Below are 12,948 nucleotides of genomic sequence, written 5' to 3'. Positions count from 1 at the left end.
TTGACAATGTCAGGATGTTTTCGCATTCATCTGTTTCTCTGTGCTCCCTAAAATCTCAGTATGTGACATCACAAGTATTTTGGATCCAACTGTGATCAAGTACGAAACGTTTTCTGCAAAGTGGGAAACTTGAGACGTCTCTGCTCATACAGTGAACGTAGAGGTTTTTAGAAAAAATAGGAAACATCTGCTGTCTAACAGTTATATTTCAATACCTACATGGACTATTTAGAGTTGGACTTCTCTGGAATTTTCAATGAGGCCAGAGGAGGAAATGCAGTGTTTTACTGACATCAGTGAACTTTTTTTATGTGGAAACACCATACAGAAAATACTATTCAAAGCAGAAGATGTTTATCGTGTTTCACAGCTGTGTTATGGACGGATATTTTGTTAGCCTCTATAAAATGAAAGGATGAAGCAAATCCTGTTTCATTGTTGACATGGACACATGACTGTTGTCTAAACACAGACGTAAAAAAAAAGAAAAAAAAGTGAACTTGTCCTTTAACCCTTACTGCTGGTTCTCATTATCCTTCTGGCTGTCATTCATGAAAAGACCCCATCGAATAAACTCGCACTGACACACAAGTGCAAAGAAGCACAGCCCCCCAATGCATTCACCAGGATTTCTCCCAGATGTGAACCTTAAGCATTCATTTCCTTGCATTGACAAGCAGAGAGCAATCATTCTCTTCAGTCCACTTTCTTAAATTGTTCTTGGCATTTTAATATCCTCTAAGCACATTGCCCTCTTTATGTACCTGAGCATATTTGTTAATGAACATTTCTATCAGTTAGACTCCCTTAGGATTACAGTGGATATTTCACTTTTTATAGTGATCCAGTCCATTATTTAGAATATCTGCTTCTCAACAGAGAGTGAATGCATCTGTCTTTATGGTACAGTTAAAATGTATCCTTCATTGTTAACTGGTTCTGTCACTGTGAAACACACAAAACTCAAAGATAAACACAGTGGAGTGTTGTGCAGGAGCCAATTCCTTTGTTGACGGTACCCGCAGTGGCATTAATAAGTGTGTTCTACACCATCAATGGTGTAAAACAGCAGAAGAAAGACTAATGCTCTCAGGAGGCAGAAGTGACAGATGTGTTAAATGTTACATTTGGTGACAAGACGTCTTTGCAGCATAGCATGGAACAGCGGAATCCCCAGATATATGTAAATTGCTTCAGTAAAAGATGCACAAAATTACTTTTAAACTATTTACTGTTACATCATGAGCTGTATTAATACACTAAAGACATGTTCTTAATGCACAACAGGGACATGACCAGTGTTACAATAAAACATACAAATATTGCTACAATAAAACATACGAATATTCCATTCCAAGTAAAAGCTCTTTAATTACAATAAATACTTACAATAGTTGCCTCTAGGATGTAGTTTAGTAGAAGAAAAAAACACATTGTTTCATTTTTGGTAAATATGTTGATTGTTTCAGTGCTTTGAGAAGCTTGTGGACATAGTGGTGTTTTGTTTTTACACTTTTAAGGGTTTTTTTTTTTTAGAAATTTTTCTGCTCCTTTTCATTCATAATATGGGCACTCTTTTAATTCTTATTTTTCTTTTTAGTTATTTTTATTAATTAAATAACTAAACTAAACACAAAAATCAAGGAAGCAGCCAGGTCCACCCCTGCACAGGAGTGAGCATACAGTTTGTCTGGGGAATGTAACCCAAACCCTGTACAGGGACCAGTGTTCAGGTCGTTATCATGGATGTAGACAAACTGAGAGAGTCATTAACATAGAAGTGGAGTCAACAAAATGCCATCTCCCAGGACAAAACACACTTGACATAAACTTCACATTCACAAACATGCACAAATCTGAAATATTTAACCTTTAAATCAATATAAAACAGTAAAAATGTATTTAAAAATAGATATAGTTGTAGTCTTCTAATATTAAATCATTTTATTCAAGTTATTCTGCTATGTAAACCTTTTCCAAATTATTGATTTATTTCAGTTTCTTTTGACATGAACTAACAAACAAAAGATTTTCTTTTCTTGAAGCAAGAAAAGCCACTTTGTCAGAGGTGTTTGATAGTTTTTAATAATCATCTGAATGGGACAGGAATTTGTTGGAAAGTTACTATCAAATAAATGAAGATTAAATGATATACTCAATATACTATGACTTCCTGTATCATAGCACAGATGCACATTTTTTAACTCATATGCAATTATTTACAAATATTGGCCATATTTTCTATATTTATCCAACAGTGGTTGTAGTTTCACAGATTTCACTTCCTGCATTTTGAGGGTCTGTTTGTCCCTGGAGCCCGGGGGTCTGAGGTCTGAGATAGGGAAACCACTTCCTGAATGCATAAACAGACGGCTCGTAAACAGAGGAAGTGCTTAGTGTGCACATACGTGACATTTGGAGGGTGTTTGTTCCATAGATATAGGTGCCCTGAAGATAAAATCTACCTGCAGTGTTGGATGGATGGGGGTGGTGGTGGTGGTGGTGGTGGTATTTTCTGCTCCATTAATTTGGCTGTTTGTTATTTACAAAACCAATTTGACAGATTAATTTAAAAAAAGACAGAGAGTGACTTTTGTTCAGATGGAACATAATTTTAACCCATAAAGACCCAGTGTTACTTTTATGGCAGTTCCCAAACAATTTTTTCTCTCTATTTAACTTTTCTTAAGTGATTTATCACCATTTTTACATTTTTTTCAGTGAAATAAGTTATTTTCCCCTATTTAATTTGCTGATCATGTGGATGTTCATCAAAGCTCAGATTAAAGTTGAGGGTTATTATTTCAGAAAAACAACAAAGTGATGAAAAAGTGACTTTCAGCAAGGATATCAACAACTGAATGTAAAAAAGAGCATTTCCATCCACTGTCATTGATTCAACTCCATGGGTTTTGCTGGTGAATGAATTTCGTAGAAGATGATGGTGTTTCCACGTTCACTACGGAGCCTCTGAACGTCCAAATGGGTCATATCTGATGACCATGAAAAGATGACAAACTGCATTTTACATCAATTATTCACATGTATTGACAGAATTAGTGGATCAACAGGTATTAAACAGTTTAGATCAGTAAATGGTTTTGTTCACCAGTGGTTCTTTGAGTCTTTATGGGTTAAGGTATGTTGAACAAAAATCACATCTTCCTCTGTGTGTTTTCATGTTCGCTGCAGCTCCTGATCTGCATATATAGATGAAAAGTGTCTGAACTTCTGATGAGAGATTCAGGTCAAATAGGCAAATGCTGGAGGCAAAACTGAAAGCTTTTAAGCACAGACCTACAAAAAAACACGAATGCTGAGGAGTCATCAAACATTTAATATCAGTGTTTCGCAGACAGATTAAACAAGGTTTAGATTTTGACAGAAAACACAGATTAGATGCCAACACTGGATACTTTGAATCTATTTCTTCTTCACAGATTTCATGCACAGGCATCCTAGAGCACTGAAATGGTGATCTCAGTATGGAAAAAGCTCCTTTATATGTAGAAAAGAAGACGTAAATATAAATAAGAACGTACTTATTTCTAATAAAACTAGTGTAGTAAAACAAGTAGTGCAGTAAAAAGTATTTCCCCTGAAATTTAGTGCAAAAATGGCATCGAATAAAAACACTGACCACTCCAAAATTTCCAGTTATTGCATAGGACGGCTATTTTCCACCATTTCTTGAACAAAAGATTTACGGTAACTCTCTAAAATGTCACTTGCTGAGAAATAAGATGAGTTTTTCCTTTAATTGAGAACAAAGATAATTTTCTTGAATTTTTAACTACCACTATTAGCTTAAGTAGAATATAATGTACATTCACTCTGTCTGTTTTTACTACATATTCACTTTGTAGGTACACCTGCTACTGAGAAAAAGATAAGATAAGATAAGATAAGATAAGATAAGATAAGACTTTATTTATCCCACCATGGGGAAATTTCACAGTTAACAGAAACAACATACAACAAGCAATCACAGAGAGAAAAGACAAGTAGAAAAACCACACGAGTGAAAATAAAAAATATAAAGAGAACATTTTAAAATTTGGTATTTATATAAATATTAATTTAAATAAAGAATGTGAATTAAACATTAAATAGTATTTACATATTTACATTATTTACATGGTTGCAGTAGTAAGGTAATATTCACTGAGGAGCTAAAATACTTGTGTGGTACTGCAGCAAATACAGATTTTGAAAATACTAAACTATATTCACTGTGCACAGACAAAAAAAGGAAAACAAAGTACAAACATGCCAGTGTCAAAACCTGGTGAGACCTGCTGCAGCTCACAGTGCTTCAATGTTCCTCTGGTGGAAAGTACTTTTTACTGAAGCTGTAATGTTGCCAAAAGGGGAAAACATGGTTCAGTCTGGCAGTGGCGATAATGCAGCCACCACGACATGTATAAAACAATAAAAACGGGTCATGTCAAGAAATGGAAGGACACATAATTGATTAACAAAGGCCTGTATTTAATTATGGTTGCCTTACCTATTTGTGTGATGTGTCAGTTTAAGTCAAGGTTGTTTTTGTTTCATGATTTTGTCCTGTCAGTAAGACTCATGGAAAAAATGCAAAGACCCAAGGTTTTATTGTGACTGTAAAACTGATGAGATAAGAAAAGACCAGGGTTAATTAATACTATTCATTATTCTGTCTTCATTTAGATACATCAGCTATTATTAATTAGACCTGTTTTCGAATGTCAAATGTCAGCTTTAAAAGGAAGAAAAGGAAATATGAGCAGAATTTTAATGAAGGGGCAAATATTTACTTTATTAGGTAAAAGAAAATTCATGCCAAACAAGACAGTAAATATTCCTCAGATCCTCTTTCATAACAACCTGTTACGTGACAGTTGTCCAGTGGAAAGATGCCCACATAATCTGATCAATAGTTGGCGACATCCTGTGTGGGCGTTAAGTGAACAATACTCTGGCTTATTTAAAGTTTATATCATCTGTGTCAGTGAGTCAGAGGTGAATATATTGCATCAGCATTGTGAAGGGGGAAAAAGAGGTCCTAAACTGTGGTGTTTTCTCTTTAAAAACAAAAATAATGACTCAAAAATGTGCAGATGCATTTCAGCTCCTCAAGAGCTATTTATACATGATATTGGCCTGTGTCCCTTACTAACAAGAGAGACACACAGTGAGGCTTTGTCTGTGCTGGTAAACACAAGAACACAGAAACACAACATAAAGCAAATACCAAATATGGTGAACAATCTTGTAACACATAGACATAGTTGTTAAAAGATAAACAACGATTACGAACTGATTTATATGAAAGGTACAAAATTTAATAGTATGACCTCCAAAAATAAGGAAAGTAAAATTGTTTCATGAAAGTGTAATAAAAAACTGTTTATTCTGAGATTTTTTTTTCTCACTGGGGGAAATGGTGATAATAAGCACACATATATTTAAAAAAAAAAAAAAAATCCACATACATCACCAAAGGGATTCAGCTTGACCACACTTTACTACACTACAACAAGAACTACACTGTTGGCCATAAAATTGGAATAATTTTGTTTACAGACACATTTCTCTTTTTTTTTTTTTTTTTTTTTTTTTTTTTTTACTTTTTTCTCTTCTTTTCTGCTTCATACACATCAAGAATCACCTTCGACCAAGTGCAATAATAACATTCTGCATCCCAGTTACACTTCATGTATCAAGAACAAATTACATTGTCACAACCATTTCATTAGAAGAGGAAAAAATGTTTTATTCCATCTTCACTGCCCTACGCTTTGTGTATTTTCTACTAAAAGATGAAAAGAAGTTGAATCAGTTGTAATGTTGCAAAGTGTTTGTGCGCCAGGTAAAATGGGCTTTGATACAGAATTACATGGAAGTACATGGACAACATTTCCTTCTAGTGGACAAATGATTCAACTGCAGGATCAGGATGTACCAGCTTTGCAAATGTATTTACACTCTTTTACTTGTTTTCTGTAACTACATGAATTTTGAAAATGTGATAGAAAAACTTGAGCCTGTTTATATGTAGTTCAACTTTTTTCCCCCTTTTCTGTCCTTCTGGATGTTTGTTCATTTGTTCAGATAGATCTGCGTTTGTTTTCTGTTATTTATGTATGTACAGTATGTATTTGTTTGTTTGTTTGCTTGATTATTTATTTAATTCTGTCTGTGTGGGAGGAGGTGCAGTTTCATAACTAACTGACACTTGTCATTTAACAGTGTGATGCACGTGTGGTGTGAAGTTTATGACACTGAGCTGCAGCCAAATGTGTGGTGAAATGAAGACTTCTTATTGGAGCGTTTTGCCTGATTACATTTGGTCCAAAGTCCAAACCGACTTGAACTCTGACAGAGTTTCAGACTCATACGTAAGGCTCAGAATGGGTTTAGGGCTTAGAATAAATGCCCACAGTCCACCAGAGAACAAGCCTGTGTGGGCCAGTGCATCAATAAACACTGTAAGTCATCTCTTTTTCAATATTATTTTCAGACTGTGAAACAAAATCAGTTGTTTTTTTTTGCTGCCAGAACCAGTGTCATAGTTTGTCTAACTGTGAAGTCTGTCTTCACATGTTCACTAAATGTTTTTTTTTTTTAACCTTAAAAGTAGAAGTTAACCTGAGAAAACTAAGCGATATACTTACCGGTGAATGCAGAGTTCAACCAGTTTCAGAAATAAATGTTGTTTTTTACTCCATTATATTCATGTTATTAGATGACATTAGTTACTTGAAAACAATTTATTTTAACTAAAAAATATAATGTGTAATGAGGTAAGACTGATGGAGAGTATAACTATCAATAAATCATTAATTGCATATTCAGGGTTATTTCATATAGTGGAACACCTTTAAATTCTGGTATTTGTGACTTTACTTCAGTAAAATATTTGCTGTATTTAAGCTCAAGATACATATTAGCTTACAATAGTCACATTAATTACTTCAGTTTAATTAATGATATTTAACAAATTATGTAAAATATCATTAATTCAATGTACAAATTCAATGTACAAATTAAAAATGATTAAGGGTTAATTAACACAATTTAACACACAATATTTGTTAGTTTTTTAGCAGGAGGTTTCTAAATTTCATGCTTAAATACAATGTGTTTTTGTAAATTTCATGAAACTCTTTTATATTTTTACAACATATCCAGTACATTATACATTTTTACTATGTGTTTCCTGCTGAACTGAATTCATGTAGGCTACATATGTGTATTTCACAGGAGATAATAGACGATGCCCTACACAGACCCTCCGATTCTCTCAGTTTACCCAAGTCGAGCTCTTGTTGATGAGGCGTTCAAGGTCTTGGTGGAGAATCTGCCTCCAGGATGTCCGGTAACAGTCCACTCTCTGCACCTCTCTGAGGATGACAATTACTGGGAGGCTTATGGTCATTATATCAGTGATCACAGAGGATCAGTATCTGGTGGGTTCACATCCTCCTCTAACTCAAAACAACATCCTCAAGTCCTTACTGTCATCAAATGCACCCCGTGGACGTGTTGTGTCACATCTTGCTGTTTTTAACATGCGATTGTTCCTGTAGTTTCAGAAGATGTGAGTTTTGGGGGGACGTACACAGGAAAAGAGCCGATGGGTTTGCTGTGGAGTTTGCGTCCTGTACCAGGGAGCCGTCAAGGTCTAAGGTGACCCACTGAGAAAAGCTGCACACATGCACCTCTGCCTTATAAAAGCCAAAACAGAACTACAGATGAATAAATCCCCTGTTGTCTCCTGTCAGGTTAAGGAAAATGAATGTCTGCACGCCCATGCTGGTGAACATCTCAGTGCACTGTGGACATTTAGTGGAGGCCTTCAGAGACCAGACTCCTCTGGCCTCGGTGCTCACAGAGAGATGGTACATGGCTCCAGGAGTCAAAAGGATCGATATCAGAGAGAGAGGAATGAGAGGGACTCTGTTTATACCCCCAGGTACACCTGCTCACCTGGAAAGACACGTTTCCTCTTGTAGCTTTTTCTTGAGTCTATAATAGACCTGCTCAGTGTAATGGTTTTGTTGTGACCAGCGGCTGCTGTCATTAAACTTCACTACCTGTTTCTGTTTCACTAAGGCCCGGGACCTTTCCCTGGACTGTTGGACCTGTGGGGAGGGGGTGGAGGTCTGCTGGAGCATCGTGCAGCCTTGTTGGCATCTCATGGCTTTGTTAGTCTGGCACTGGAATATCTCACATCTGGAGAGATTCCAACAGCGCGATTGGATTACAATTATTTTGAGGTTTCAGTGATTTTTCTATCTCTAGACTTTCTGCATTCTGTTTGTTCAAAAGCTGATATTTTTGTTCATGTGGCTGCAGTACACATTAATATTTAGAATTTCAGTCTATTAAAAATTCAGAGCTAAAATCTATAAACAATTAACCAGCTGGTCTTGGGAAAAGTGTGGCATGTTAAAGATCCAGTGTGTAAGGTTTAGGAGGAACTAAATACAGAAACTGAATGTTACATTCATAATTATTATGACTATTAATAATTGAAATAAAACTAAAGGTGTCAGAAAATGCAGTGTGTAGAATTAGAATTCATGTCTTTACACTGAATGCAATGTTTTACACTTGTCTCTACACAGAAAGCATTTAATATCATTCAGGATCATCCTCTAGTGACGCCAGACAGAGTTGGAATATTTGGTCTTTCCCTTGGTTCATTCGTAACTTTTAACCTGGCAGCTAAAAGCACCATTATTAATGTAAGTGGATTTGTTTCTCTCTGTTTTTAAGGCATTCTCAGCTGTGCAAAACTGAGAGTCCGCAGGGTTTTTTTTTTTTTTTTTTTAACTTTCTCTTCTTTGTCTTTATTTTCCAGCCTCGTTGTTGTGTTTGCATCAGTGGGTTCCACTGTCATCCATACAGGTCCATGGGTGAAATGATACAAACGTACGTATCTGTCGGTCAGGAAGGTAAACAACTGGACAACATTTATACTACCCATGTGGAAATATTTATTTCTATTAACAGGAATCTCAACAAGCTACATGTGGATGAGAACAACTATCAAATTTGGAGGGACATGAGCCTACCCATACCCAGTGACATCTCAAAGAAAGTAGATGTGTGTACATATCACACAGAGAGCATCAAACAACTGTCTCAAGTCAAATTCACCAAACTCTCTTAACTGCACATACTTTTTGTTAATCATGATTAATTTAGCCAAAAATGATTTATCAAACTGAGTATTTGTGACTACTGTCTCATACAGGAAATATTGCATTTTTATAGCTAACAAGAAATACCCTGTATGAGATAAAATGGTGAATGGTACAAATTGTCTAAAACAAACCTATTCACACAAATTGTCCTTGCATGAGGCCAAATAAGACTTTATTTGGGATATTGATTTATTTAAAACATGTTAAATGACTAATATGAACAGAAAATAGAATAATATTGAATGCCATTGTGTGTACAATGAAATTAGGAAGTGGTTTTGAATTTTTAAAGCTGAACAAGTTTTAAAATTGCTGTGTCAGTCACAGTGCAGTCGTTTATCTGGATCTTAGAAGCAGAGCACGGCAAAAACAGCCCTTACAACATAGTAGTACTTCATTCTTTATACCATGGGTGAAGGTCATTGTTTTCCCTTTTCCACAAAAGAACAGGTGCATGTCTGTTTTGCACCACAAATGTGAAACCATTTGGGGCATTTTGCTAAAAAGATGGTTTGCATTTGAAATCTACAGAAAAATAGCTGCTTTTGTTGACATGGGGTGTGAAATGTTGTGTAAATTTTATATCTTTCAAGTTGAAAGACAATGGAGAAATCTGAGAGATAGGCAGGAAAAAGAGTATACAGAAGACTGCCAACAAACCACAGCTCTTAGCTGTGTTTTATTAATTTCCTGAGTTTCATGAAAAGCTAGAGATTAGTGTGAGAAAAAACAAAATCTGAAAGCTGAAGGGTTGTTTTTTCAATCATTCAAGACACGTTTGGGAATTCATTTTAATGCCAGGTGTGAATAGTTGCAGTTACAGTTGCCTCTTTGAGAGGAGATATCTAAGACACACGTCAGTGTCAGGTTAGAACACAGCCAAAGACTTTTTTTTGTTGTTGTTGAATGTGCTTACGACTCCCAAGGCTCACTGCAGCCTGCTGTCCTTTGTTCCACATCCGCAGTTCAAGGTGCACCAGGATGTATTTTCACACAATAACACAATAAGTTTCCGCAAACAGTTGGCAAATTCAACAGCAAATGCATTTTCTTCCGTGTCCACCTTTGGATCAGGTCAGGTGTGAGTTTCAACATTAAACTGAACTCATGCAATGAACCAGACCAAAATATCAGCTGTTACAACATCACACTTCTGAAGTAACTCTGACAAAAACATCCATACAAGGTAAAGCTGTTAAATAGAAGAGGAGAGAGCATCTACGGCATTGGCACAAATGCTAAACATAACTGAATCTCATCCAGAATAATTCTAATATATTTTTATTACCTGGACAATAAACTGGCTTTGGTGTCCAACAGTACATTCATTCATTCAACTTTTACACCATCATGCATTGTGTTAAGGTAGAGGCCTCTTCTACCATAAAACTGAGACAATAAGAAGCAGAGATGATTAAAACAATAAAAAAGAACACTCAGTCAATAAAACCTAATTGAAATAATTGAATTACAACAAAGAGTGGACAAAACAATGACAAAAAAAAACAAGAGAAAGCAATTCAGTATTAGATAAAAAAAAAGACATAAAATGATTTAGAAGATTAAAATATCAGATACAAGATGAACAGCTACGTCAGTAACATTTAATGTTTATGAAACAAAATCTGGATGGGTCCTAAAAGTCACATGTTATATGTTTCTTCAGATGGGGAAAATAAAGTGTCCATTGTTGTTGGTATGTGGTCACGATGATCAGAGCTATCCTGCAGTAGAGTTGGCTGAAGATGTGAGTACAAACACACACATGCATATTCCATATTTTTTCTAAAGCCCTGGTATTATTAATACTATTATTGTTATTATTTAACCTATTATCACCTAGATATTTCACTTCAGGGGCACATTACATAGACTTACATTCTGGTACCATGAACTTTGAGTATTAGATTTTTTTTTCTTTGTAGTTTTTGCACTTCTCTTGTAAAAGATGTGTTACACCACCAGAGGGCAGGCTGTGCTGCTGGATTGGTTTGTAGCAATGGAAGTAAAATAATGTATACTTAATGGAGTTGCTAAATTATGATATCATTAGTCTGTCCATGTTATTTCAATCAATTAGCAGCAGTCCACCATCTATTCTTGAGTTTCACCTATAACCTCAATCACACATTCATTCATAGACCAGCACTTTTACATCATGTTTGTACCCTAACCTTACAAAGTTTCAACCTTGATATATGATAATTTACATTATTTGGGTCTATTTTTCCCCTAAAGGCAGCTGATTCCCTACATGTAACCAACAAAACAGATATCCATGGGTGTTAACTGATCTATTCCTTAAAATGTGAACACTTAAAAGTAGTGATTCACTGGTGCCAGATTAGATCAGTAGTAGAAGTCAGTCTGTAGAACTGTCACGGTCATAGAACTGGACATGCAGCACTTTGTAAACATTATGTTCCTTTTACTTTCAGTTAGATTGGATGATATAGTATCTGTTTTTGTCTATTCCAAATCATCATTCTTATTCTTATTCTTATTCTTATTCTTATTCTTATTCTTATTCTTATTCTTATTCTTATTCTTATTATATCAGCTTCTAAAAATCCACCAATCAGCCAACTTTAAAGATGTTCCCAAACATATCTACATATCTGCCTTTTGTTTGTGTTATTTTTAACTGACCTTTGACCTCAGATTGCCCAAATGGTGCATGCAGCTGGGAAGGATCACCTGCTGACCAAGGTGTTTTACCACGGTACCGGACATATGATAGAGCCGCCCTACTCCCCACACTTCAGAGCCACTACTTTCATGGCAAAAACCAAACCCAAAGGTGAGCTATGCCTGTAGAGAGTTGCAAAGGCTTTGTTTTGTTGTTAATGTCAAAGAATAGTGGGGGGAAACAGCTCTTCAGCTCTTGCAGCTCACAGTGATAGTTTTGAAGAGCATCATATCATTACAGTTAGGAATCTACAACCGGACAAAATGTGATGTTTTTGCTAATTTACTAAACTGATTTACTAAACTGATTTATCTGTTTATTTGAACTTGTATGGAGGACAGGAGAAGTCATCCAGAAGCTTGCAGATGACTTTATTTACCAACTTTTAATTTGTATTTGACTCTCATACAGCTGTATTTGACTCCAATACAGCCAACACAGCTGATCATGCCATGAAAAGGTTCACATGATGTGCAGATTATGTCCCTGTGTTTATTAGCTGAGGTTGCCACATAGATCTCATTGGGTTTATTTTAATTCTTCAACAAGCCACAAAGTTCACATTAACATTAAAGAACTTATTACCAGGGCTCTTTCTTCTGTACTACTTTATGTAGTAGTATCATCTCTATCATCTCTAAACCACAACTGTGTTTGGCAGTGATTCTGCTGTGGGGAGGACAAACCAAACCTCATTCAGACGCTCAGGAAGACTCCTGGAAGAAGATCTTGGCTTTTCTGCAGCACCATCTGTACTCCACTCCAAATCCTAGAGCCAAGATGTGATGGACTACAAAGCACATACAGCATGAATCATTACAGAAATAATATACTTCAGCATGATGATATGGTGTCAGGTCTTATCATTATAGGCCTTGAATACCATGTACTTAACAAAGAACTCTTCTGTCCTTTAGACTCTCTGCTGTTGGAGATAAAGACCTGATCAGTTGCCATAAATTATTATTTAAATTAACACATGTTACAGAGGTGTTTTAACCACATAGACCATATACATTACTGCTGTACTGTATACTATTCCTCCATAAGATATTTTCTTTATAAATA

General features: G+C 35.6%; 1 protein-coding gene across 1 annotated transcript; it reads left to right on the top strand.

Moving 5' to 3' along the window:
- The first annotated feature begins 7,255 nt into the window (after positions 1-7,255).
- Positions 7,256-12,948, top strand: LOC115429083 (peroxisomal succinyl-coenzyme A thioesterase-like). Its single transcript, XM_030148332.1, has 10 exons — positions 7,256-7,448; positions 7,569-7,668; positions 7,764-7,954; positions 8,095-8,258; positions 8,610-8,729; positions 8,846-8,916; positions 8,998-9,091; positions 10,858-10,938; positions 11,853-11,991; positions 12,542-12,948. Exons 1-10 carry the CDS (start codon positions 7,256-7,258, stop codon positions 12,664-12,666), a joined length of 1,278 nt encoding a protein of 425 aa, XP_030004192.1. The 3' UTR covers positions 12,667-12,948.

The sequence above is a fragment of the Sphaeramia orbicularis genome, chromosome 12 (genome assembly GCF_902148855.1).
Source record: "Sphaeramia orbicularis chromosome 12, fSphaOr1.1, whole genome shotgun sequence".
NCBI classification, from domain to species: Eukaryota; Metazoa; Chordata; class Actinopteri; order Kurtiformes; family Apogonidae; genus Sphaeramia; species Sphaeramia orbicularis.
Note: the sequence above shows the minus strand (reverse complement) of the source record. Positions and strands in the feature narration are given on the sequence as shown.

Excerpts from the sequence above, each read along its gene's own strand:
- LOC115429083 (XM_030148332.1), top strand. The coding sequence starts at position 7,256 with ATGCCCTACACAGACCCTCCGATTCTCTCAGTTTACCCAAGTCGAGCT. Across the intron at positions 9,092-10,857 it reads ACATCTCAAAGAAAGTAGAT|ATGGGGAAAATAAAGTGTCC; the intron begins GTGTGTACATAT and ends ATGTTTCTTCAG. Across the intron at positions 10,939-11,852 it reads CAGTAGAGTTGGCTGAAGAT|ATTGCCCAAATGGTGCATGC; the intron begins GTGAGTACAAAC and ends CTTTGACCTCAG.